Consider the following 25965-nt stretch of genomic DNA (forward strand, 5'->3'; position numbering starts at 1 on the left):
ATCAATAAACTTACTGCATTTGACAGAAATATCGTTAGTATGGTCACAAGTATGATTATCCCAACTTCCATGATGACAAAACTGAATATCTGCTTCTTTACCCGTGCAGTTGAGAGACTCCAGCCAAACAGGTCCAGTCCCCCCTGTCACATTTCTTTGTATTGTCAATGCGCTGTAATAAATTAACAAATCATATCAAAACAAGTTTATAATTACTCAGTTTTGCTTTTCATGTCAAAACCAGTTAAATTTTCATGGATAAAACGCATAGCATTTGCGTGAGTTTGTACCTTCTCAAATTTTATCCTGCTAAGTCGTTTAATTAAATATCTTCTAGTACATAGATAGAGAGAACAACTTCTTTTGCACCGAAAGCACCCATAAACAATATCAAAATAGTTTTTTTACCTCAAAAATACTGTTTGGAATATGTTTCCAAATTCAATGCCGGTGGACCAAAATGTTAAAAAAGGTACGGACGTTGACATTGACAGACAGTTTTACCTGCTGTTATAGCCTGCCATGTGGCAAATCACATCTGCATCCTTACTCGTGAAGTGTTTTCCGCAAACTGACCCCCAAACATTGTTATGCAGAATTTCTACCCGTCCTTCGGATGGAACAGACCCACCAACAAGCCTGATGGATGTGTGCTCTAAATATATCAGTAGAATATACGTACCAATGAGACGTGACAAGTTCTAGACCAAACTTATTTGAATACTGTGGTATCCATGTGTTTCGAAGAGCTTAGTAACCGGTAGAAATTTCTGATATTATTGTCAGTCGTACGAATTCAACATTGCAGCTACAAGCATATATGATAGGAAGTCATTCTGTTAAAATTCGTGAATTAAATAAAATTTAAGAAAAAAAAACTAAACGAAAATAATGAACCAAGTCTGTAACCCATATATCATTACACAATACGATTCCGAAGTTTTACCAGTGTAAGTAGAGGAAATTCGGTGCGGAGAAAATATTTCCGACGAACAAGCTTTAGATTTTTTCCGGTTCGCATAAAATAGTTTAGACATCATCAGTGGATTTAAGCTAGTTGTTAATCGATTGTTAAATGCATATTTCTGGAAAAGTTGTAAATGACGTACCACATATTACTCCGACATTCTCGCTGTGATTACATGCAGTTGTACTTCGGAAAGCTGTAGAATATCCACTACAGTATCTTACGTCAGTTTCATTCCCGTTACAACCTAAATTACCCGACCAAATTGTTCCGTAGTTTAAATGTCCATAGACAGATCCTTTAACAGCAACGCTACAAGTAAGATGTATTAAACTTAATTTTTGACAAAATATTAGTATTATTATTATACCAGTTTTATATAGCGCCCATTTCATGATCAATTTCACGTTCAAAGGCGCTTTACATAGTTCAAATGCAGCCACACAGGGCGCATAATTCATCCTCTATTAGTACAGACACAGAGCGATCTGACCAGACGGACAGAGTGAGACAAAGCCCCCACGACAGAGAGATCAGAAATCAGATATAGGCTTGTCCGGCTAACTTAGCCTAGCTCGTTGCGAATAGACAGCCTGTTTCTTTAACGTGCCCAGTGTATAGCACTGATACACGCAAGGATTGCCTGGGTTCCTGACCAGTGCACCTCTAGTTGGGTGGGAAACACTGAAAAGTGTTTCTGAAAATTCCCGAGTAGCTGCCGGGGATCGAACCCCCGACCTCAGGATTGGAAGACCAGTTTTCACCATATGCCAAGGAAAGTGCAAGATATCATAAACACTGCGGATTCAAAACCGTTTCTTGCGTTTTCTGCTTTGTCAGCTATAATTGCGTTGTCCGTTGCTTTATTGTACAAACATTTCTGAATAGCTCATCTGACAGCAGATTGTTTCGTAATAGTGTTTGGCGGAGCCTAGTGCACCGTTAATTACTGTTATACTAAAACCCATAAAATATAAGAATTGTGTTTATCAAGTGAATGCATTACCCAGATGAAAATCCTGACATTTTACAAACAACTTTCGCATCTTTGTCCGTAAAGCTTCGTCTTCCACAAAATGTGCCCCAGTTTCCATTATGGTTCAAATCTACAACACCCTCGAAGTTCCCACTTCCGCCAATAAGGCGATGGTATATATTATCTTAAATATAGAATACAATGTCACAATAAATATTTTATGATGGAATATGATCCTTTTTTTATCTGCAGGAATTTGAAACAATACAACAACAGCAAGGACAGTGATATCAAAAGTTTTTCATGATTTTTTACACCATCTGAATTTGTTGTGTCTTGTAATACATATGTATGGTAAAAGTTGATAATCTGTTTCGGACGAAACTTAAGTAGAAATAGAGTGAAATAAAGTCAACATTCTACAATATATTGACAGTTTTTGTTATATTTTCAACAATATTGGAATCATTTAAAGTCAAAAGTTAAGCTTACTGCATATGACGCCAGCATCCCGAGCATGTGTGCACTGAGAATAGTAATGATAATTCCAATGAAAGGAACTGCAATATGTTATGTCTGCTTCATTGCCGTTACAGTAAAATCTTTCTGCCCATATGTTTCCACTTCTTCGACCAAAATATGACCCCGGGACGGCGAGTGCATTTCTTGAAAATACATACGTAAATTATTTAGTAACATTACTGTAAAGTATAAGACATGTGAATAAAATTTGTCCTAATCCTAAGAAAGGTCAAACAACATGTTACTGCCTATGCGTGGTAGTGGGGATTCGGGCGTCCGTATCTACGTTCCGGAAATATAAGGTCGGAACTGGTACTTGATAAGATGGTTATCGGTAAAGTAAGAATTTGAAAAAAAAAAACAAAACAAAAAAAAAAAAAAAAAAAAAAACAGCAATGACTTTACGATATGGATACAAGAGGTCCTGGTGAGAAAAACAAAAAACATTTTTTTTTTTTAAAAAGTAGCTCTACTGTTAACGATAACAACTTGCACGCAGATTCTACATCCAAAATTTCTAAAATATAAAAAGGTCATCATTTGAATTAATTTAAAAAAAGAGTTACTTGCGTGTTTCTGTAGGTCTGATAACGGGGAAGATTTGTGTAAAGTTTTGGTCTGATGCATGAGACTGTTACTAAGGAAGATCTTGACAGTATGTCCTTAACTGACTATTCTAAGTAAATAAAGGGTCAGTATTTTAATTAGATTCGACCAAGTGTTATCTTACTTGGTTGATTTAATAGATCTGGTGTATGGAAAGCATTTTATGAAGTTTAAAACAAGCAAATTCAATGAATTGGTATCCCCCGCCGAAAGGGTTTGTGGTGGGGAATGGCAAAAAAATATACCCGGCAAAAAGTTAAGTATTCTACTAAGAAGCAAAAAAAAATTATTAGTCAAAACCATTTTAACAGATAATGAATGCTTTTTTGGGGGTGGGGGTGGTGGAGGCAGCAGGGGTGACCGGGTGAGGGTACAAAACTTCAAATGTTAATTATGAATATTGATGGAAAATTAAAAAGAAAATGGGTGGAGGGGGTGGGGCGGATGCATGATCGGGGTGGTGGGCATGACTGAGTGGAGAGTGAGGTGGGGGAACGGTACAACATTGCATGTTGATAAAATATTCATGGAAGATTTGAAAAAATAATAATAAAAAGGAATGATTTTTTTTGGGGGGAGGGGGTGTGACCAAGGCAAGGTGGCGACCAGGTGTGGGTACACAACTTCACATGTTTATAATATATATATATATATATATATAAGTGTTCATGGAAAATAATAAAAGAAGTTTAATGAAATTCTACCAATTGGTTGGTTTGTTATGTACAAATCTGTGGATTGTTTTAACAATTAAAGGGCAATAACTTTAAGGGAAACTGAATCAGAAAAAAAAAAAAAAAAAAAAAATTAATGGGCATCATCGCAATATGCTGGTTCATGTTTATTTCAATTTTTATGAAATTCTATCAGATAGTAAATGAGAAATTAATGCAGACGGACATTTTTGGGCATTTTTCATTAAATCAAGGGCAATAACACTAAGGAAAACTGACCAATCTAAAACAAAACTTGACAGGCATCATCGCAGTATGCTGTTTCATCTTTAGTTGAAATTTCATGAAATTCAATCTGCTAGTTATTGAGAAATGGCTGCGGACGGACATTTTTGGGCATTTTTCAGTAAATAAAGGGCAATAACTCTAAGGGAAATTGACCAATCCAAAAACAAAAACAAACTTGACGGGCATCATTGCAGTATGTTGGTTCATGTGTATTTCAAGTTTCATGAAATTCTACCTGCTAGTTACTGAGAAATGGCTGTGGACGGACGGACGCACGGACGGACGGACAACGCCATTTCAATACCCCCACCCTCCCGATTTCATCAGCGGGGGATAACAAATACATGCAAATGTTACTAAGATATGAACTAGCATGCAAAGCTTTAACTAATGTCTGACGATGACTGTGACCCCGCACCTAGTTAAGCTCTTAGAATACTTCAAATAGTCGAATAAAAAGAGGAAGAATGATCAGTAAGAAATGTTATTGAAATGGAAAAATATCAATAATGTTACATTACCTATTCACAAACAAGCCCTAAAAATGATATCAATAAATAAACCCGCATAGATAATATACAAAATAAAAAAAAAGTGTAGTCATCACCAGGTCTCAATAATATAGGGCTTTAGCTATTCAAAACAGTCAATACCTTTTGTATTACCTGCTGGACAATAAATTTCACTTTTTATAGCCCAGGGTCCTGACTAACAGACAATATTTTAACTTTAAGTAATAAATCTCTAATAAAATAAACGCTTAAACAGGTAACAGGTAGAAATATTTCACCGTCAAAAACATGCACTCACTCATATTCATAACCCAGCATTCTGCAAATAACCTTTGCGGCATTGTGGTTGAAGTTATAATCGCATAAAGTACCATATGAATAGTAGGGGGCACTGTAATAGATTTCAACTGTTCCTTCCCAGCTATGATGACCTCCAATTAGACGTACTGTTTCGATAAAAACAAAACAAACAAAAAAAAAACAATAAACAAAAACAATATTAGACATAAATTCAACATACTCGAGAAACATGAACAACTTTAGTTATTAGTGTTAATAAGTGTTTTCTAATTATATTACTTAAGGGAAAGGTTGTTTTAATGTCATATCTGTCTGATAAACCTCTTATGTTTGTTTAAGAAAGTGATCTCAAAATAGTTTTTGAAAGAAAGAACATGAAGAACAATTCCATATTTGATTAATCTTGGCAGCCGTTTTGTTTCCATGGCGACACAAAACAATATGTCGAATTTAATTCATTTTTAGATATTTATATAAACTATATTTTCTGAATTCTGTAAAATAATGTCTCTACCCTTTTCAAAATAAAACGAACAAAATTATCATGCTGTACGTCTTAAACTCGTAAAACGTTAGCAATTATTCTATCAAAATGGAAACGTGCTAAATATAAGTTTTTTATTATCTAGCTGTGCGTAAATGCCGTCATAAGCACTCTAATTAGCTGCCTCCATGATTAGCCCTTTTACTAAATTCATGAGAATTGGTCAGAATGTTTGTCCTGATGAAATCTAGGTCAAGTCTGAACATGGGTTATCAGTGGTAAAAAAACTAGGACACCCGGTCAAATCAAAGAGAAACTGCGTATTTGCAATAGGGACTACATTTTTGACTAACTATTCGTGAAATTTGATCAGAATGATTTTCTATATGAAATCTAGATCATGTTCCAATCTGTGTCATCTGGGGTGGGGGTGGGGGACAAATACTAGGTCGCCTGGTCAAATCAAAGAAAAACCTTGTGTATTCAATAGGGGCTGCATTTTTCATTTGATGTGCAAAAAATATCGTCAGAATGTTTTTCACCATAAAATTTCGGATGAATCTTTATCTGGGTTACGTAGGGTCAAAAACTACGTCAGCAGATCAAATCAAAGAAAATGTTTGTTTACACTTAAGGGGCCATATATTTGAATTCATCTTCATAAAACTTGGTCAAAATGTTTGTTGTCATGAAGTCTAAGTGGGGTCAAAAATTAGGTCACTAAGTCAAATAAAAAAAAGCTTATTGAAAAGCTTATTGACACTCTACAACTTGACCCTCTTGTTTCAATATTAATCAGATTTTAAAATTTCTTTCAGCGTTAAGAAATGCTTGCTGATGACTTCATATGAAATAAACTTATTTTTGGGCATTCCTTCCCCTTCCATTTCCTAATTCTGGATCCAATGTGACCAAGTTTCGAAGTTTACATGGATTCCATAGAGACATATATTCTGACCAGGTCTGGTGTAATTCAGGTACAAAATGTGACCTCTGGAATTTACTAAATTTTTTTCTAGAATTTGGTGTCGTGACCAAGTTCTTAAACCGCAAATAACCAAGTTTAAAACTTGTTTACGTAATTCAGACTTAAACATCCTGACTGTATCATACATAAATCATGCAGAAAACCGATCTTTGAAGAATACATAAGATCTCTATGTTTTGACTTAGGGACCTAGTTTTTAAACCAATATGATTCAGTTTCAAATGTGATCTGGATGTCATAGGGTCAAGTATACGCTGCCTGTAGTTTATGTTGTCTATATGTTTATGTTTTTATATGTCCCGTATTGTCCTCCGTAGTCGTGTTATTGTATTTAGTCCGTTATCGTCTTCCGTAGTCTAGTTGTTGTATAGCATTATTCTTCATCCAATACACCTCATATAAACCATAATAGAGCCGTGCCATGAGAAAACCAACATAGTGGTTTTGCGACCAGCATGGATCCAGACCAGCCTTCACATCCGCACAGTCTGTTCAGGATCCATGCTGCTCGCTTTCAAAGCCTATTGCAATTAGAGAAACCGTTAGCGAACAGCATGGATCCTGACCAGACTGCGCGAATGCGCGGGCTGGTCTGGATCCATGCTGGTCGCAAAGCCACTATGTTGGTTTTCTCATGGCGCAGCTCATATCTTAAAATTTTCATGAATTTTATAATACAGTAACTACGACAACTAACCTCATGGATGGGCCTCTCTTCTAATTTCCTATTTTCATTTGGACAATCAGACGTCTGGCTAACAAGAGCTTAACTCAGATTTTGGCTAAATATTTTTTAGATTAAAGTTTCGTCATATTATTGACACAAGAACATGAGATTATGTTTCTAAACTATCTTTAAAAATGTGAAATTACGCGCAAGTCAGGAATCGAACCAATGAACATTTTCCTGCGTTCTTAACCACAGAGGAGGTTAAATATAAAGCTTTATAATTAAAAGCCTAGATCCCCCACCAATCCCGCCTTATCTGCTGCTAATCAGTGATTATGTAACAGTAGCTAATCAGAGGACACAGAGACCATGAAGATGTGTGCTTAGGGGAAAGAAAATTATTTTCCGTCATTGAATGTAATATTATTATTGTCATTAATAATAATAATAATAATAATAATATTATTATTATATTGTTGTTTTCATAATAATAATAATAATAATACTAATAATAATGATAATAATATTATTATTAATAGTAATAATAATGGTAATGATAATAAGATACAGGTATAGAGAAAACTCAATAATGTCTTTGTATTGTACAGCCAATATCATAACTTAAGTCATATTCTATCTTACAAATCACCCACAGCATTGGGACTTATCACTAGTGATTAGAATTTCTATTTAAGTGATATCTTAATATAATGAACTTAGTCATTGCAAGACAAAGGGATAGATTCTAATTATTTGAAACTTACCAGTTGTTGTTATCACATATCTTGAGAAAAATGCCCCAAGTATAAAAACAATCTGCAAAGATATCATTAAAATGAGTAAATTATTTAATATGTTATATTTTTAAAATCTCTAGCTGAAAAAAAAAGAAGAAAGTTTAGTTCTGCAATCAAATAATTTGAATACAAGAGATTTAGGAAGGCGTTGTCTCAGACAATTCTGGCCAGTTTGTCAATTGTCACAATTCAACCTCATTCTACCACGCGTAGTAATTCTGCTACGTCACTGAAAAATGTAGAAGTTCACCTAACGTACAGTTAGAAACAGGTTTCTTTTCTTTTTCTTTTTGGATTTAACGTCGCACCGACACATAATAGGTCAGAAACAGGTTTCAGCCTCAAATGAAATACTTGTAATTTTCCATCCCTTCTAATCCGCTATATATACCTATTTTTATTTCTAAATTGTGTGAAGACGGTCTTAAACACGAAAGTTGTTTTTTATAAGTATCACTGGCAATCTTATCTAGATATAGTTCATAGATATTATATTGTTTTGATTTCTCTATAATAGTCTTATTTTAATACATTATTTAACGATGCATTCCAATCTTACAGTTGTGTCAAAATTATTCAAATATACATATCTTCGTTTTCTTTACACTTTTTAGGCCCCATTTTGAAGAGTATTGCTGAATTTTATCTATTTGAGATTGAAGACTATCTTGATCAGTTGTAAAAAGCACAATGTCGTCAGCAAATAAAATCATATACAGACTTCAGACTTTCCTATTATTTGTATGTGTATTAAGCATTATATATATGAAGTGTGAAGTTTGAACTGTGAAGTATGAAGTGTGTAGTGCCTACCAGTCTTTCGTAAAAGACCGGTAGTGACTTCACACTTCAAACTTCAGACTTCACACTTCACACTTCAAACTTCAGACTTCAGACTTCATACTTCACACTTCAATCTTCAGACTTCACACTTCACTGAACGCTTCGCACTTCGTAGATTAAACATCAAGTGATTTGACGTCATCTGCTTATTGTGTATTGGCATAGATGTGTACTGTATGTCATTTCTTATTTGAGTTTTAAGTGTTATTGATTGTGTACATTTTTAATGTTCTAGAAAAATAAACGACTTTTTGAGTTTAGATGATATCACTTGTTGATATTCGAAAAATAAGGTGAAATTCACTGTCTGTCGTCCGTCCGTTCAAAACCTTCTTGAGAAAAACTATTGGGATAATTTTTTAAACAATCTCACGGGAATGATACATGGGTACGGTGTTCCCTTTGGACATTCGTGACTTTTTATTTAATACTAAACCGCGATGCACGATGGTACAATGACGAAAACGCGATGGCGCGATGGCACGATGATGAAACAACGATGGTACGATAGTGAAAACGCGATGGCACGATGATAAAATCGCGATGGTGCGATGGTACGATGGTGAAATGTCGATGTAATATCGCGTTTCATGATCGTATCATCGCGTTTTCACCATCGCACCATCGTGTCATCGCGTTTTCATTATAGTACCATCGTGCCATCGCGTTTTCACCATCGTACCATTGTGTTTTCACCATCGTGCCATCGCGTTATCATCATCGTACCACCGTTGTTTCACCATCGTACCATCGCGTTTTCACCATCGTACCATCGCGTTATCATCATCGTACCATCGTGGTTTCACCATCGTGCCATCGCGTTTTCACCATCGTACCATATCTTTCCGGTTAGAAATGCGTAGTCCCGTACACTTGTATTTTTGTCAACAATAGATGAATGTATCTCAATGTATTTTGTGAAACGAAATTTACCATTTCGATTCTGCTGTTTTGCAAAATGTTTTACAAAGAGTTCAGTGCTCAGTTCATTAAAACTTAAATCTTCAAGGCCACGTCCTTTGTATCCTATGTATGCATGAAAGTAAATAAAAAGCTGGGTGTAATAGTCACATGGTATTATTCAAACTCAGCTTATTCTTGTTATGATATATAAGGTACATAGTGCAATGTGAAAATGAGATTGTATCAAGCCTGTATTTTACTGACACATATACTGTACCACTGCGCATGACCACCGGAAGGCGATGGTACGATGGTGAAAATGCGACGGTACGATGGTGATAACGCGATGGTGCGATGGTCATCGTACCATCGTGCATCGCGGTTAAGTATTGAATAAAATGTCACGATTTTCCAAAAGGAACACCGTACATGGGCGACGCACATACATATTGCTAAAACAATTTCATTCAATGCAGAAATGTGGTTGCCATAGTAAACGAAAGAAAAAATATGTTTAAAAATCTTCATGTGTAATACAGAAAGGCATAGAAATTAGATACATGGTGTGTGGCATTACCTAGCGGTCTTCTAGTATTAAAGGTATTCAAATTATGCCACTGGATTCAAAATTATCCCATCCGAGGGACAGTACTTTTAAACGGACATATAAAGAAAAACCTTTTAATATCTTCTTCTCTTACAGTATACTTTACTCTACGATATTCATTCAAATTACGCCTCTGGAGTCAGAAGTAACTCAGCCATAATCATTATTCTACTTCATTATGCCCAATCTCGGTAATTCCAGGTTATTTAAAAATAGAAAAAATCGCTCGAAAAAGACCTCACACTTCAAACTTCAGACTTCAAACTTCACATTTCAAACTTCAGACTTCAAAATTCAGACTTCACACTTCAAACTTCACACTTCAGACTTCACACTTCACACTTCACATTTCAGACTTCAGACTGTCCTATTATTTGTATGTGTATTAAGCATTATATATATGAAGTGTGAAGTTTGAATTGCGAAGTATGAAGTGTGAAGTCACCAACAGTCTTTCGTAGTCTTTCGTAGGTTATAATGCAGTAATTCGGTCAAAAATGTGCTTCCGTGGTGTAGTCGAAATCGGGGACCAAATGTGCATTATTTCACTTGTGGAATGAATTTTACATAAAAAGGACAGTTTTCATGCTAATATTCGCATGTTTTCGAGTTGTTTACTTGAAAACGAAAGTAGGGTGTTTATTTTGCGGACCGCTTTCTGAAATGCGGCAATATGACAGTACCTGACTTCAGTTGACTTGCATTTCACTGCAAACTATTCAACACCCACTTTTCTTTTCCGAAGCAAATATATGGATATCTTGTGGAAAATAGGCCTACGACGGATTGAAAATCTAGAAACTGTAAAAACATTGTTCTGAAGTAGCTGAATTTTATATGAAACAAAGAACAATTTCTTTTATTGGTATATAGCCTACATGGGTAATAACACTAAGTCTTTATCAATCAATACATTGTTCTTTCCATAATATCGTTTATAAACAATATAAAAAGAAGAGGAGATCATATAATGAATATAATGGTGAAATAAAGTCATTTGCATCAATGGAAAAATCGGTTGCATTATCCTCAAAGTCACTGCTTTTATTACGATTTTAAGATCAAATAGTATTCTTAATTTCATGAACAGTAAAAGACTCATCTAAAACGTCTATTTTGACAGTTTCCTCACGTACATATCTATCAAAATCTGAGTAAGACTGTTCATCGGAAAATATGTTACGACTGTATCATCATGAAACTTGGTCAGAATGTTAATGTTTATGGTCTTTAGGTAAAGTCCGAATCTAGGTCATGTGGGGTCAAAAACTAGGTAACTAGGTCAAATCAAAGGAAAAGCTAGTTAACACTCTTGAGGCCACATTTATGACCATATAATGTTGGTCAACGCTGCTATCGTACTTTTCTAATTTAAAACAACACCCTGCTACTCTAGTAATCACATTTTCTACTTGATCTTCATAAAACTTTGTCAAAATGTTTGTCACTGTGAAATCAAGGCCAGCTTAGATTCTAACTTATCAGGGGTTAGAATTAGGTCAGGTGAGCGATACAGGGCCTTCAGAACCCTCTAGTTTATTTTTATTCAGTCTCCGTTACATTAAACAGTATCAAAATAAACAGGCCATAGACTAGCGTTTCCAAAAATCAAACTTCATGTATAAGTCATTTTCATCTCGAGCAAAATGCTAATTTTGGTCATATTGCCTTATCCGTTGACGTGAAATATGCCTTATCAGTATGGTGGCTGCTTTTTGTCATTACGTCATTTCGCCCTTAACGATATGGTCGCGGAGCAAAACTTGACGTAAACAGACCGCTAATTAGTGTTGTTTTCTTTTTTTTTTTTGCTCCACGATTCCGCTAAAAGTCTCGTCTTTTCGCACCGCGCAGCCGCTAATCAGCGTGGTTTCGTCTCTCGCGCTAATTATTATGGTAGAAATCATGGAGCGGAAAAACACACCAATAAGCGTTTTGATTACGTTGTTGAGTTGTCAATCCGCGACCCTTTCTTTTGTGTAAGTTTTAAACTCTCGACTTTTCACCCTGCGATCCCACTATTTAGCGAGTTTTCTCTCCGCACTCCCCCATTTAAACCGGAACTAAACAGTATAAATGACCCGCATTAAGAAAACACAATAATTGGAGAATCGACGTAAACAGAACGCTGTTTAGCGTCTTTTTGCTCCGCGATACTGCCATCATGTCACTTAAATTAGGGTGCGGGGCGAAAAGGCGATTATTTCGTTGTTTTTAAAATTTTCAAACTAAAGACCTTTTAAATGAATAACGTCTTGTGATCCCAACATAAATATATCAAAGATAAGTTATGGAACGCCGCAGCTGTCTTATGTCGGGACGTTTCAAAGTATGGTGTTAACTTGTCAAAACAGTCATTGACGAGATTACGTGGCTAGTTAATATAATAAAACACTGTTTTGACAAGTTTACACCACAATTTTACATAATAACAGAACTTTGTAACATATTTAAACACTGTTTTGACAAGTTAATATCACGCTCTGACATGATAACATGAAATGTCTCGACATAAGACAGGTGCGGCGTTCCATAATAAGTGCTTAGTATTTGCAGGTTTTATTGAAAAGTGTTATGACTACCTTTAAAACTACTCTAGTTTCAAAGAAAAAAGATAACAAGTGCTCATGGAGTCAATTCACCATATGTCTAATAGAGTTCCGCTTAAGCCGGTGCTAAGGGGCGTGAGAGGTGTTGCACATTTCATTACCTCTCATGAACAGACTCAAATAAACCGAATCTGCTATTATTCTTCTTGGTTGCATTATTTGCTTCCAAAGCATCTTTTTACAGATTTTGTCTCCAATGTAACATTGAAATGATATATAACGAAATATTTGATATCGGGCAAAAATGTCAAAATTGCCAATTATAAAACATTGTGTTCAACACGATGTTTTACCATTTTACAAGTAAATTCATGCAATCATGGTAAAAATGTACAAATGCTAATCGAAACTAAACTTATTTACAATTCGCATACAATGTGGCAAGTTTTAGTGATTTCAGCGTCACCTTGTTAAATGGGGCATGACATTACAAAAGTCATAAACTTTCAAACCCAAACAAAGTGAACAAATATTTCGGCGAAGCAAATAATATATTAGAATACGTATTAATTTATTAATTTTACAGCTAAATTAAAGAAAAATTATGAAAGAAAATGTTTTATTCCTATACTGGTAAAAAGACATAAACGTCATACAAAATATATAACGTTCGATCAATGTACAATATAAAATTATGTATGTATTTTTAATTTACTTCAAGGAAAACTGCATTATCAGAAAACACACTTACGACTGCCTTCCCCATTTTCCATCTTAAAAATGTGCTAATTTGATTCTTTTCTCATGGAAGGGTGTGTTAAAGGTCACCTATTATCTCGTTTTCGACACTGAAGGTATTTCGAAACTCGCCAGCACTCACGTAAATGGTAAGCAGTTTTTACATAATATAAATGTTGTATTTTCGTTTCGAATTATTGACGGAATCAGGGAATAAACTATTGAATGGTAACAGTAATATAGTTATCACTGCTTTGTAATTATAATGTTGGTTATATTTGTGCAAATCTCAAACATATTCATCTCATTTATTTACAATTTTGTTCCCTCTGTTATTCTCTGTATTCTGACTTTTAGATATTCTGATATAGTAAGACATCTAAGGGAAAGGCAAGATTTAATTGTTCTTGTCATCAATATGTATTCAATATACTTGTATGTTGAACAATTTTAAATGTTGTGAAATGATTTCAAAATCGACCAACAACAACAAAGGTACGAATACTTAAAACGTATAAAAGTCTTAAATGCAAAGAAGAAAAAGAAAAAGTTTTGTAAATTATGTAAAACTTCAAACTGTTAAATGTTGACAAGTTTTGAAAAAAAGAGCAAAGAAATAAGGCAAAGCGAGCTTCTTGGAGATCAGATTTTACCCATTTTAGATTATTTTAAAGATTTAAAGATTTTTTTCTAAAACAAGATTTTCAAGATTTTATTTACATTCTGCACAAGTCCCACAATATTGGGAAACATCAGCATAGTCATGATAAAACATCACGTGTAACAATGGAAAACGGTTACTTAACTGTAGTTAATTAATAAGTATAATGTGTAGCCTTTTTGTTTTATACATTATTAATATAACAAATAATTTGATCAACATATCTAAAAAAAAAAGAAAAACAAAAAACAAAAAAAACAAAAAAAAAACAGGAGAGATATGACAGGAGGACTAAGCGGGTTGATACGCTCACCTGTTTGACCTAATTATAATGCACATACATAATAATAATAGTAATAATAATAATAATAATAATAATAATAACTTTATTTTCTGAAGGTGACATACTAAGTGTACAAATACAGATATTTTACAATTTATTTCCAGTATGGCCTTCAACTGATATACATTCACACATACACACAATCATACAGTCAATTTATGTACTACAAGAGAAAGTATATCAGACATAGGCGATCACAACAATTTCTATACATTAGTGCATATTAGTTAATTTGTTTTGAAATAATCCATGATTTTCTCACAAAATAAGCTTAGCCTTTTAAGTGAAATTACATTTTCGCTTGATACTAAATTGACAAATTTGAACATACATGTACTTGGACGTATTCGTATATGTCTCTATGTATTTAACTCTGTAGTTTTCAAATATTGGGCACAAAAACAGGAAGTGATACTCAGCTCCTAATTCTCTGCAGTTTGTTCATACACATTCGTTAACGAGTAAATATTGCCATCGACCTCTTTCAATAGGAAGTCTATGGTTTCTCGTTAGAATTTTTTTACACTGATTTAAGGGCAACTTGTCAATTGATATAGTACATTCTTATCTTTGACAGTATTTGTCTATGTTTAAAATTATTAATTTTCGCGAGATACACGGAAAGCTCTCGAAAATCCATTTTCAAGCTCTCTAAAATGTGTCAAACTAGGACTGCTGTCCATCTTTATTCTACACTCAGTGATGAAATTGTCAAAACATCTTAAGTACATGCAGAAAAACACCGACGTTAACAGATGCAGGAAATAACCATACATATGCAAAACCTAACTCATGTAACAACACTTTAACATTATACAACCAGTTCTTTTTACCATTTTCACGGTCAGTTAACAATGACTTAAACACATTTTTATAATACAATTCTCACTCATTACTACCTTCAACCAATATTTCACCGTACGAATCTTCCAGTTTACACATAATGGAAACCTACCTGTTTCAACATAGACAGCAACATTACATGTTCACATTTTCAAATAACATTCTCTTAAGAAACTTTCTATAGTCTTTCAAGTTTATCTCCATTAGTAAAACCGCATATCTCACATGAGTAACACAGTATGGATGAAACATAGCAATCAAATAGATTAAGTCTGATATTAACAGGTATTTCCATACCTCTAGTTAACATCTGTAGAGAGTTCATAGCTTTCAAAGTCTTGTCAGCCAAAGTTTCAATATCGTGCTTGAATGAGCCATTACTTGATACAGCAAAGCCTAGATAATTGAACTGATCAACAAGTTCAATATCTTCTCCTGCATACTTCCAATTTTCATTTACAGTTAATCGTCCTCTCTTTTTAAAAACAACAATTTTGGGTTTATTGATATTCACCGTTAGCTTCCAAAGTCTACAATAATCATACAATAAATCCAGATGAGATTGTAAACGTTCAGGCGTATCACTTAACAATATACAATCATCGGCAAATAAAATAAGGTATATACTAAATAAACATATTTGGTCTAGATTAAGTCCAGAAAGTATATTACTTTGCAAATGCATTTCAAGATCATTTATGAAAAATGTTAACAGGAAAAGACCCATATCACATGAGAAAAAAATCAGACAATGAATTCATATGCTTTACACATGACTGTACATCTTCATACATTGATCTCAATAATTTTAACATTTTTCCATCAACACCTTCTCTGATGAGCTTATACCATAGACCATTTCTATAAATAGTATCATATACCTTTTGGGAGTCAACAAAAGCTGCATATAAACGCTTGTTTTTACTATTATACAGATTAATAAGAGACTGTAAAATGAACATAGCATCAGTCGTACTGTGCCCAGACCTAAACCCAAACTGTGCATCAGTTAAACTCTCGTTCTCTATAGCCCGATTCTTAAACCTTTCATTTAGTACACCTGTGAAGAGTTTACCAAAGCAACTCGTTAATGTAATACCCCGATAGTTATTTATATCAGTTGCCGGTGACTTTTTTAATAATGGTACCATTACACCTTGTGTCCATTGCTTTGGAAATTTTCCATTATAAAGAATACTATTGAACAATATTTCTAGAGAATCACTTAATATGTCTGTTGTTTCAATAAAATATTCATTGACATGACATGAAAGTTTATGTTAGGGGTTGCTGATGATTTACTGTTTTATTTAGCTAATTAAAGAGAGATTTAAATGCTTTGTATTATTAGTGTAAGGTGTGAGAGCTGCAAGTTAATGAAGATAAAAGTGACATTGTTGTTTTAGTAAATCAGAATTGAAACACATTCCAGACTTTTTCTATAATAAGAAAAGAATAGAAATTGTTGAGGACTGTTCATACTTTTTTTAATTAAAATGGCAGTTAATAAGACTTTTGGAGCAAGCGAGAAGAGTCATGTTTCAGTTATGCGAAGTTTTGTAAAAACGAGTTTCTCTACAGTTACATTTATTTCATATCATTGATGCACTGCTGTATGGCAGTTAGGTCTAGGCTGTTGAAAATCTCAATGAGAAATGTTATAAATTTATTCTGATCTCGAAACCATCTACACCAAATTGTATGATATAATTATGGCGAGTTAGGTATTAAACCGATAACTCGACAGGCAAAATCTAAAGTATTATATGATTGGAACAAAGTATTCAATGCTATAGACAATAATATTTGTACAATATTATATAAAATTGTTCTATATCTGTGTTGATGTTTATATTTATTTATCATTGGATTTCTTTTGTTAAGATTATTCTGAACGAGCTTGAATACTTTGTTCATCAAAAAGACGATAATTTGAGCCACTTTAAATAATTGATTATGGCAATATTTTGTACAATGTTTGTAAGTCAAAAATTTGACTAACTATCTTTTCCCCTTATTGGCAAAATTGGAACGGCTGACCATCTGTCAAAGGTAAAACATATTTGTGAATAAGTTTGTCATGGCTACATCTAAAAACTTGGAAGTATTATTATCAACTCTTAGAAAGTAAAAATGTAAAGTGGATTCATCTACTTACACATCCATATATGGTACCTGTCATGCAGGGACTACAACAAGTTTCAAAACGTAACATAATATCAGCATATACGAACTACCCGGCCATACATCCATGTATGACCTAATTTTTAGAGCTACTCCAGTAAGGATGTATACCTATAAGTCCACATATAGACTGGGTATATGTCCCGGAAAGGGCTCCAACCAGGTCCGAAAACTTGCAGATACTGTCAAAAGTTTGAACACTAGCAGTCACCTTCAAACTATACTGCTACACCAGGTACTTAACCTTGGCCTAAGACGACGGGCCTATAATGTTCAAACTAGTCCGAAAACCTTGCAGACCGAAATATAGTTAAAATGGTTGTATTATTAAGTGTGAACACTATCCTGTCATATTTTAGTACCCACTAGGGCTACCCAAAGTAGCAGATTATAGTCAGGACCTACACATCTACGTCAAGTCTGGTAGTCAGTTGGTGATATACGTTAAGACAGTAAATGATAATTTCGATTTAGTATATGCCGAAATTTCCAGTATCCGAAAAACTGAATAGAAATTTTGAGTTACATATCTTGAAATTTCGAGTCACCAAGTCGAAATTTCGAGATGTTAGTCGAAAGTTTGAGTAAATATTATCTCGAAATATCGAGTTAATTGATAATACCTACCTGGCACTATTATATATTTTCTTAATGAAATTGATTTTGCAATATAACTCAAATAATTTCAAATTACCAGAATTTCATATATAAGTAGAGAGAATTTATACGAACCAATCACCAACACAATATACCAGACCAATTATGGCAAAGCGCCTAGCAATACAAACGAGCGTGTACATTCCGCAAGTCCACTAACCCAATAAAATCAGTTTCGATACTGCTTTACATACACACCCCAGGGTCGTAGGAACAGGGGGAGGGTGGTGGGGGAGGCGGGATTGGGGCCGGGCCCCCAATTATTTGACCGATCTTAGCAATATTTTCGACAGCGAGTCAATTTTAGCTGTGAAAAAAACCCGTTGTTTTACGTTTCTTTGACCTGGGTCTGTTATAGGTCGGCTGATTTTCAAAATGTGTGTCCCCCCCCCCCCCCCACCCAAATTGTACTACACATTGGCTCAACATTTGCATATGTACTCAAAACTCTGTTTCATGTCTCACATATCAGCAGTGACATTTTAGTTTTTTTACTGATAGGGATTAGATATATATATAAGGTTCCAAACCTCAATAATACTAGTATATAAAAAAGAATCTTGTTTTTAATATTTTCACGGTCATTTGTGTATTATGTCTTTTTTTCTGTAAATCTCAGAATGTAAGCCAGTTAAAACGTTGAGCAATATCAAGAGAATATTCATATTCATTCTCCCGTTCTCAAAATTAAGTATGGAATGTTAGTGTCGTTACGTTACTAGATGAGTAAACATGTTTTCAAATATGTCTGATGTTTATAGTGTTTAACTGTCAATGGTGTAAATGCACTTGAACAAAGGTTATGTGAATTTCCGCCTGTTACAAAATTATAAACGAAGATTGAATGATAACGCAGGGATAATAAGGTCTATCATTTTACGTCCTCGTGTAAAAGATAAGAGAATGGGTGCGACAAGGCCGATGCACTGTGGTTGTGATGGCCTTATAAAATATCAGATTTGTTCAATGCACGTAAATATCTGTTATAAGGTCAGCTCCCATATATATAGACAACATGGCCGATGCTCAGTGGCAGATGATAAGATCCATTATTTTTCGCCTGAGTACATAAATTCCTGTATTTCTTTTATTTCAGATGACGTACTCGGGAACTCTTGTATACCTTTTGGTAGGTGAACACCATAATTATCAACAATTTATTACGAAAAACAGATCATACATGTAATTATCTTACATGTAAATGTTTGTGGAGAATCTTCTCTATTTTAATGGTGTGAAAGAATGGCTGTTATCAGTTTTAACAATAATTGTATGTTTTTAGCTCACCTGAGCAATGCTCAGGTGAGTTTTTCTGATCACTCGATGTCCGGCGTCCGTCGTCTGTCTGTCTGTCTATCAAACATTGCAATCGTATAATATATTAAAGTATTGGATAAAATTGTTACATAGTAATAATAGAAAATATGTTTATAAAGTTTATCAATTGTTGAAAAGTGATTTTGAAATTGCGCCCAATAAGGTAAATTGGTGTTCTTTTGTTAAAGTGTTACTAGTTACTGTTAAAGTGTTCACTAGGTTTCTATGACGTATGGTTGCAACAAAATGTTGGTGATGTAAATGTTTTTCTATTTGTTCTAAAACAAAGACTTAAAGATAATTTTATTCAAAATTGGCATAGTCGATTAGAAGATTCATCGAGGGCACTTTTTTATAGAACGATATATATATTTGAGTTTCAAGACTATTTAAATGTAATCAATATTGATAAATATTCAAAAGCCTTGTCAAGATTGAGAGTTTCTTCACATAGATTAAAAATCGAATCTGGTCGATGGATAAGGCCAATAGGTACTCCTATAAATGATAGAAAATGTTCATCATGTAATGTTTTAGAAGACGAGTTTCATTTTATTCTTTAATGTTTATTGTATAGAGATATTAGAAAGAAGTACATACATAAAATGTATTAGAGACATCCTAGTATGATTAAATTGGCACAGTTATTTGAATGCAAAAGTGTGTCAGATTAGAAATCTTGGAAAATATACATATTATGCTTTTGCTTTAAGAAATGAAATAGTTTATGGTACAAATAACATTTAATTATCTGGATGTGTATATTTAGTGAAGGATTTCCCATTTCTTTATAACTCTACATTATCATCAGGTCACTTATACAAAACTTGATGTAATGTTTTCTAGTTGTCGAATGTGAATTATATTTAACACCAGAGACTGTGATCAGTCTTACAATTCGTTTTACGGTAAGGTTGATATCCATCGGTTGAATATCGTTCAAATCAACTGAATTATTTTTGCTATTTCATTTGTCCATCAATCTTACTTTTCGTTTCGGTAAGATTATGGTAGTAATAAAATTTAGATATGTTCATGAAATGTGGTAAATAATTATAATTATAACTGAGTTGTAAATAATTATGTATATGGAATACATTATATTGATTGATCTAACTGATCAATTTGGGATATCAAACATAATACGGTCAGTGTTTTATGCATTTCTCTATATGATGTCATAGATTTGTTTTTTGGTGTACAACTTTCTGTTTTGTAACGTTTTTATATATTTGTAAAAATTATGTTTGTCATACTTTCCCCGTCTATATTGTATATCGCCACTGTTCGTTTATATTATGTATATATGTGTGCCACCGTGGGCTTATAGCCCAGTGGAATATATTTGAATAAACTTAAAAAAAAACCAAAAACTTCTGTCTGTCTGTCGTCTGTCAACATTTAGCTTGTGTATGCGAAAGAGGCTGTATTTTTCAACTGATCTTCATGAAAATTGGTCAGAATGATAACCTTGATGAAATCTAGGCCGAGTTTGAAAATGGGTTATCTGGGGTCAAAAACTAGGTTACTAGGTCAAATCAAAGAAAAACATTGTGTATGCGATAGAGGCTGTATTTTTCAATTGATCTTCATGAATTTTGGTCAGAATAATTATCTTGATAAAATCTAGGTCGAATTTAAAAATGGGTTATCTGAAATCAAAAACTAGGTCACTAGGTCAAATCAAAGAAAAACATTTTGTATGCGATAGAGGCTGTTTTTTTCAATGACTGCCTTGATAAAATCTAGGTCAAGTTTGAATATGGGTCATCTGGGGTCAAAAAGTAGGTCACTAGGTCAAATCAAAGGAAAAGCTTGTATATGCGATAGAGGCTGTATTTTTCAACTGATCTTCATGAAATTAAGTCAAAATGATAACCTTAATAAAATCTAGGCCGAGTTGGTCAGAATGATAGCCTTGATGAAATCTAGGTCAAGTTCGAATATGGGTTATCTGAGGTCAAAAACTAGGTCACTAGGTCAAATCAAAGAAAATACTTATTTATACTCAAGATTTCTGCTCCAATTTTAATGATAATTGGTCAGAATATTTTTTCCATGAAATCACTACGTCAAACATGTTTACACTGTTATGGTGTGTTATGGTGTGTTTCTCAGGTGAGCGGCCTAGGGCCATCTTGGCCCTCTTGTTTTTTTTTTTTTTTTTTTTTTTTTTTTTTTTAATTTGACGTCCAATTTTGAAAACATTTGTTCGATTGACACCATTTTGTTCATAACTTTTTGTGAACGACGCCATATTGCACAGCACTCTCGCGGAAAGGGCCACGCTTGATATTATTGCACCATTGTTATACGAAAGTAAACGCTTTCTTCTTTCTATTTAAAACATATAGTGCTTGTAAATATAGTAAATTATATATTATAATGCGTATTTTACATTTTTGATATTTCTGTAACTTTTTTTTCTCTACAAACCTTCAAACACGACCATTGACGTCCATTTTTGATGAACCATGATTTCACGTCCGTCAGACTGTTTTCTTAAATCGTTCTGTTCAGTCAACAAGTATCGATTTGCTTGTTTCTCACCATAATTTCATTTAGAAATATCTTTGAAATGGAGTAAAATTTGTGGAGATCATTTTAACGTTGAAGTAGATATTTACGTTAAAGTGACGTCAGAGCGACAAATATGACGTTTAGTTTTGAGTAAAATTAAATCAAAATAGCCTTTAAAACTCTGTTACATTAGCGAAATAATTTCTGTGTAGAACTCAGATTTTAATGTTTAAATTATATTTGATATATGAGAATGCGACAAAATCAACACCCCGTTACCCTTTGCGCAGAATTACATTATTCTACTCCTACCCCAGATAAAAAATTCGTAATTCAATGGATTTTCTGATTCTCGTGATCAAGACAAACTCATCTTTAACCTATTTAAGTAGAATTTAATCAAAAGAGGCCTTTACCATTATTAACGATTTCATTCAACGTTACAAGTGAAATTATTTATCTTGCAAGTTAATAATAATAATACATGAAAACTCGTGTATCGATGCACATTACATTGTTAACATTAACAAAAATAAATTTAAAAAAAAACCCCGACAGAATGTAGTGAAAATCCTTTATTTGAATTATCTTTATAATTCCATCACATGCAGCTAATAGAACTGAGGCAAACAAATATAGGCCTGCATTATAAATATATGCCATAATATCTTATTAGTTAATATAGGTGCGTTCTTAATGAAGCAGATTCGAACAACAACCAGTCTTCAGAAAATAATACTGGGGTAAACAGAACCTGGCCAACCTCGGCACAGTAAGAAAAAAGTAAAACTTAGGTGAAAATGAGAAATATTCATTTTAACATAACTCGGTGCTAATACAACTTTTTAAAAATTAGAAAGCCTTTATGTAATTATAACATCATGTTCGAGTAAACATTATTTTATCTAACTTTATTACAAATTTTACGTTTTGGAAATATTTCGATTGTTTGGAGTATAGTCGGGCACCCCGATTTCGAATAAAGTGAATCCTCCTGAATTACCGCGGGAAAACAGCTACGGAGGCTGTTGCTCTGAAAAGGTTAATTTATTTAGCAACTTGGCTAGATAGAAACACCATCCTTTGCAAAGAGGTTTTAGCTCTCCGGAGATGTGTGTACAAATGTTATCCTTGTATTCATAGACACATAATAGAAACATATTCCATACATCATACTGTTTCCTCATGTTAGAAACATAAGAAATACGAGTAAAGAAAACATTCCATGACATAAAAAAAGAAATATTTTTTTTTTGTTTTGTTTTGTTTTGTTTTGTATTTTGGTTTAGCTCTGTTTTTCTACGTTACTGCGGTCAGTTAACCTAACCAGTGTTCCTGGATTCTGTATTCTCAACAAATAACTTCCAACTTCACCACATAAATCAGAGGTGGCGGACGAATGATTTCGGACATGTGCCTTCTATCAAACCGGCATGCCCTACCCGGGGACCGAACTCGCGATCCATAGATCTGCGCTTCTACTGAGTTAAGCGGATGGGGGTAAGAAAGCAGCGGTTGTGACTGACACTCGCTGTAACTCCTCGAAACCTCTCTTTTATCATGAATACTGAACTTGTAGAAGTTATGATTTATTTCAAATAGCGTCTGTGGTATAAAAGTTCAAAAATTAACTCTGAACCGTAAAACCAAATTCCGCCAACAAATTATGCGAACGTATGCATGGAGCGGGTAATTAACCGCGGGGCAAGCCCATGGCAACTTATCTTATGGTCAGATGTTACTAGGGTGGAGAAGTAAAAAACGAAATAGTAAAATTGTAAGACATTGGGATGTGCGTGCGCGTGCGTGTGTGCGTACTAAAGGGAGGGTTAGGGATAATATTAAGAAAAACAAGATACAAACAACCTTTACTCCCTTGCAAGGGCGGTTGAGTCAAGGGTCATACCTCTAACATCGCAACCTTTAGAATATTTGAATCTGTTGTATAATATTGATCAATGATATTGTACAATAATGATACTTTCTGTTTGTGTTTCAAGTGTGAAAACTCCGAACAATATACACAATTGCATATGCAAATATTCTTCATGTTAGCAGTGTTTTACAACGGAAAACGTGTTTATTGGTACTTTGAATAAGAAAAATTTGAAAAAATAAGCTTTATCATATAGAAAATATATTTAAAGCGACTTTTAAAAATAACATGATCAGTATTTTAAGCAAAGTTGTCGCATTTGCGTATGTTATACATTCTGCATTCAAACCATTTCTCAATGAAGTCGCCAATTTTACAGTTATAAGGACCTCTTTTGAAAGGAAAGCTCTCTTTCTCACGTTCCACGATTCGTTTCTCGCCTGTAGTGAACAACTGATGAATGAGAATGTAAAATACTAAGATTTGAAAAGAGATATATCAGAAAAACAGCCAAACTAAGCTATGTTGTTTTTTGGGGGTAGGGGTAGCGTAACGTAATTTTACGCGAAAATGAATTCTGTGACCCTATAATTTTTTTCCTTCAATCGACAGAAAATAAAGTTTTCTTGATTATGTTAGTTTTTTTGTCAAAGTCTATCGTTTGGGTTTTACATGAGACAAGATTAACGCAAACTTTTTATTCAAAACTAAACGTCATATTTGTCGCTCTGACGTCACTTTAACGTAAATATCGGCTTCAACGTTAAAATGATCTCCACAAATTTTACACTATTTCAAAGACATTTTTAAATGAAAATATGATGAGAAACAAGCAAATCGACACATGTTGACTGAACAGAACGATTTAAGAAAACAGTCTGACGGACGTGTAATAAAAAATGGACGTCAATGGTCGTGTTTGAAGGTTTGTAAAGAAAAAAGTTCTAGAAATATCAAAAAAGTAAAATACGCATTCTATGAGGAATATGCTGAATTATATTAAACAAAATTTCGAAACGGAACCCAACAACTTCAAATTAGGCGCATTCCACATTAAAGAGAAACTCTTTACAAAATTAAAAACTGCAATGCAGGACTCTAAAATTGTGCACTTAAAATAGCCCAATATAAAGTATTGTCCATAGATATCACGACAACAGCATTTGCAAATTTGGGTGGACTATCAAAATGTGTTTAACAATTTGAGAAACTTTTGGACTCGATTGTTGAAAACCCGCTTTTGATTTTGAAGGCAATCGTTAAAATATTCTTGGAACTGAGAACAGTATTCGACCCTTTGGACTATTCAGAGAACGACGTTAATTACGGTCAAATATTTTACCATGGAATGAATTGCATTTAAAGACCCGCCGCAACCTATTGACTAACTTTTTCTTTCCTCTCACATGCATTTCGTGAAAATCATTCTGATAATAGCAATAATGCTAGATGACAGATGGACAATTTAGACCTTCCCGGAATTAATGTGTTTTCACAATTTCATCTGCAAACTTATTCAATACTGAGTATATCTCTTTTCTGTAGAATCAAAAAAGCATAGATAAGTAACTACTTTACGCTTTAGAAATAAAAATAGCTTAAAATCAATTCAATACGTGAAATACTGTGCATAAACTTCATTCATTAACTTTAAGTCTGCTAAATTTCTAAAATGGACTGGTCTCTCATTCAGTTTGTGCAATACCATTTATTATTCAAAGGAGTGTTCACTGAAAAATTTACTGACGAATAGCGAACAGTGCAGACCATGATCAGACGTGCAGGCTAATCTTGGTCTGCACTGGTTGCAAAGGCAGAATAACTTGCCAACAGCAGGCTAAAGGTTAAATAAAATGTACAGACGTTTAACATATTATCTTGACCTAATATATGTCACTATCAATTTGTAAATAAATACTTGTATTTGCAAATTATGTATAATTATCATCATGAAAAATACAAAATATTACAGTTATTTTGTGGCACGTCTTTAATGCTTTTCTATTAAAATTGGTTGTTTTAAATTTTCACGTCAGTTACTTGTTAGCACTTAAATTAAAGGCATCCAAATACTGGATAATACGTCAATTATGATTATGTTAAGAACAAGATCGCTTAAAAGGGTTAAGACAAAATTATT

General features: G+C 33.7%; 2 protein-coding genes across 2 annotated transcripts in view; one reads left to right on the top strand and one right to left on the bottom strand.

The window, feature by feature from the left end:
* LOC128550993 (deleted in malignant brain tumors 1 protein-like) overlaps nucleotides 1–13484 on the bottom strand; it is a 28018-nt gene extending 14534 nt beyond the window's left edge. Inside the window, exons 1-8 of the mRNA XM_053531226.1 lie at nucleotides 13438–13484; nucleotides 7752–7803; nucleotides 4844–4991; nucleotides 2436–2608; nucleotides 1974–2127; nucleotides 1110–1279; nucleotides 505–655; nucleotides 15–172 (exon numbers count right to left, since the gene is read on the bottom strand). Of these exons, the coding sequence (XP_053387201.1) occupies nucleotides 15–172; nucleotides 505–655; nucleotides 1110–1279; nucleotides 1974–2127; nucleotides 2436–2608; nucleotides 4844–4991; nucleotides 7752–7803; nucleotides 13438–13452 (1021 nt within the window). The 5' untranslated portion in view covers nucleotides 13453–13484. The remainder of the gene's footprint in view (nucleotides 1–14; nucleotides 173–504; nucleotides 656–1109; nucleotides 1280–1973; nucleotides 2128–2435; nucleotides 2609–4843; nucleotides 4992–7751; nucleotides 7804–13437) is intronic.
* A 4074-nt stretch (nucleotides 13485–17558) lies between these two features.
* Nucleotides 17559–25965, top strand: part of LOC128550994 (deleted in malignant brain tumors 1 protein-like) — a 56457-nt gene continuing 48050 nt past the window's right edge. Inside the window, exons 1-2 of the mRNA XM_053531227.1 lie at nucleotides 17559–17690; nucleotides 17815–17947. Of these exons, the coding sequence (XP_053387202.1) occupies nucleotides 17559–17690; nucleotides 17815–17947 (265 nt within the window). The remainder of the gene's footprint in view (nucleotides 17691–17814; nucleotides 17948–25965) is intronic.

Source organism: Mercenaria mercenaria, chromosome 19 (assembly GCF_021730395.1).
Source record: "Mercenaria mercenaria strain notata chromosome 19, MADL_Memer_1, whole genome shotgun sequence".
NCBI lineage: Eukaryota > Metazoa > Mollusca > Bivalvia > Venerida > Veneridae > Mercenaria > Mercenaria mercenaria.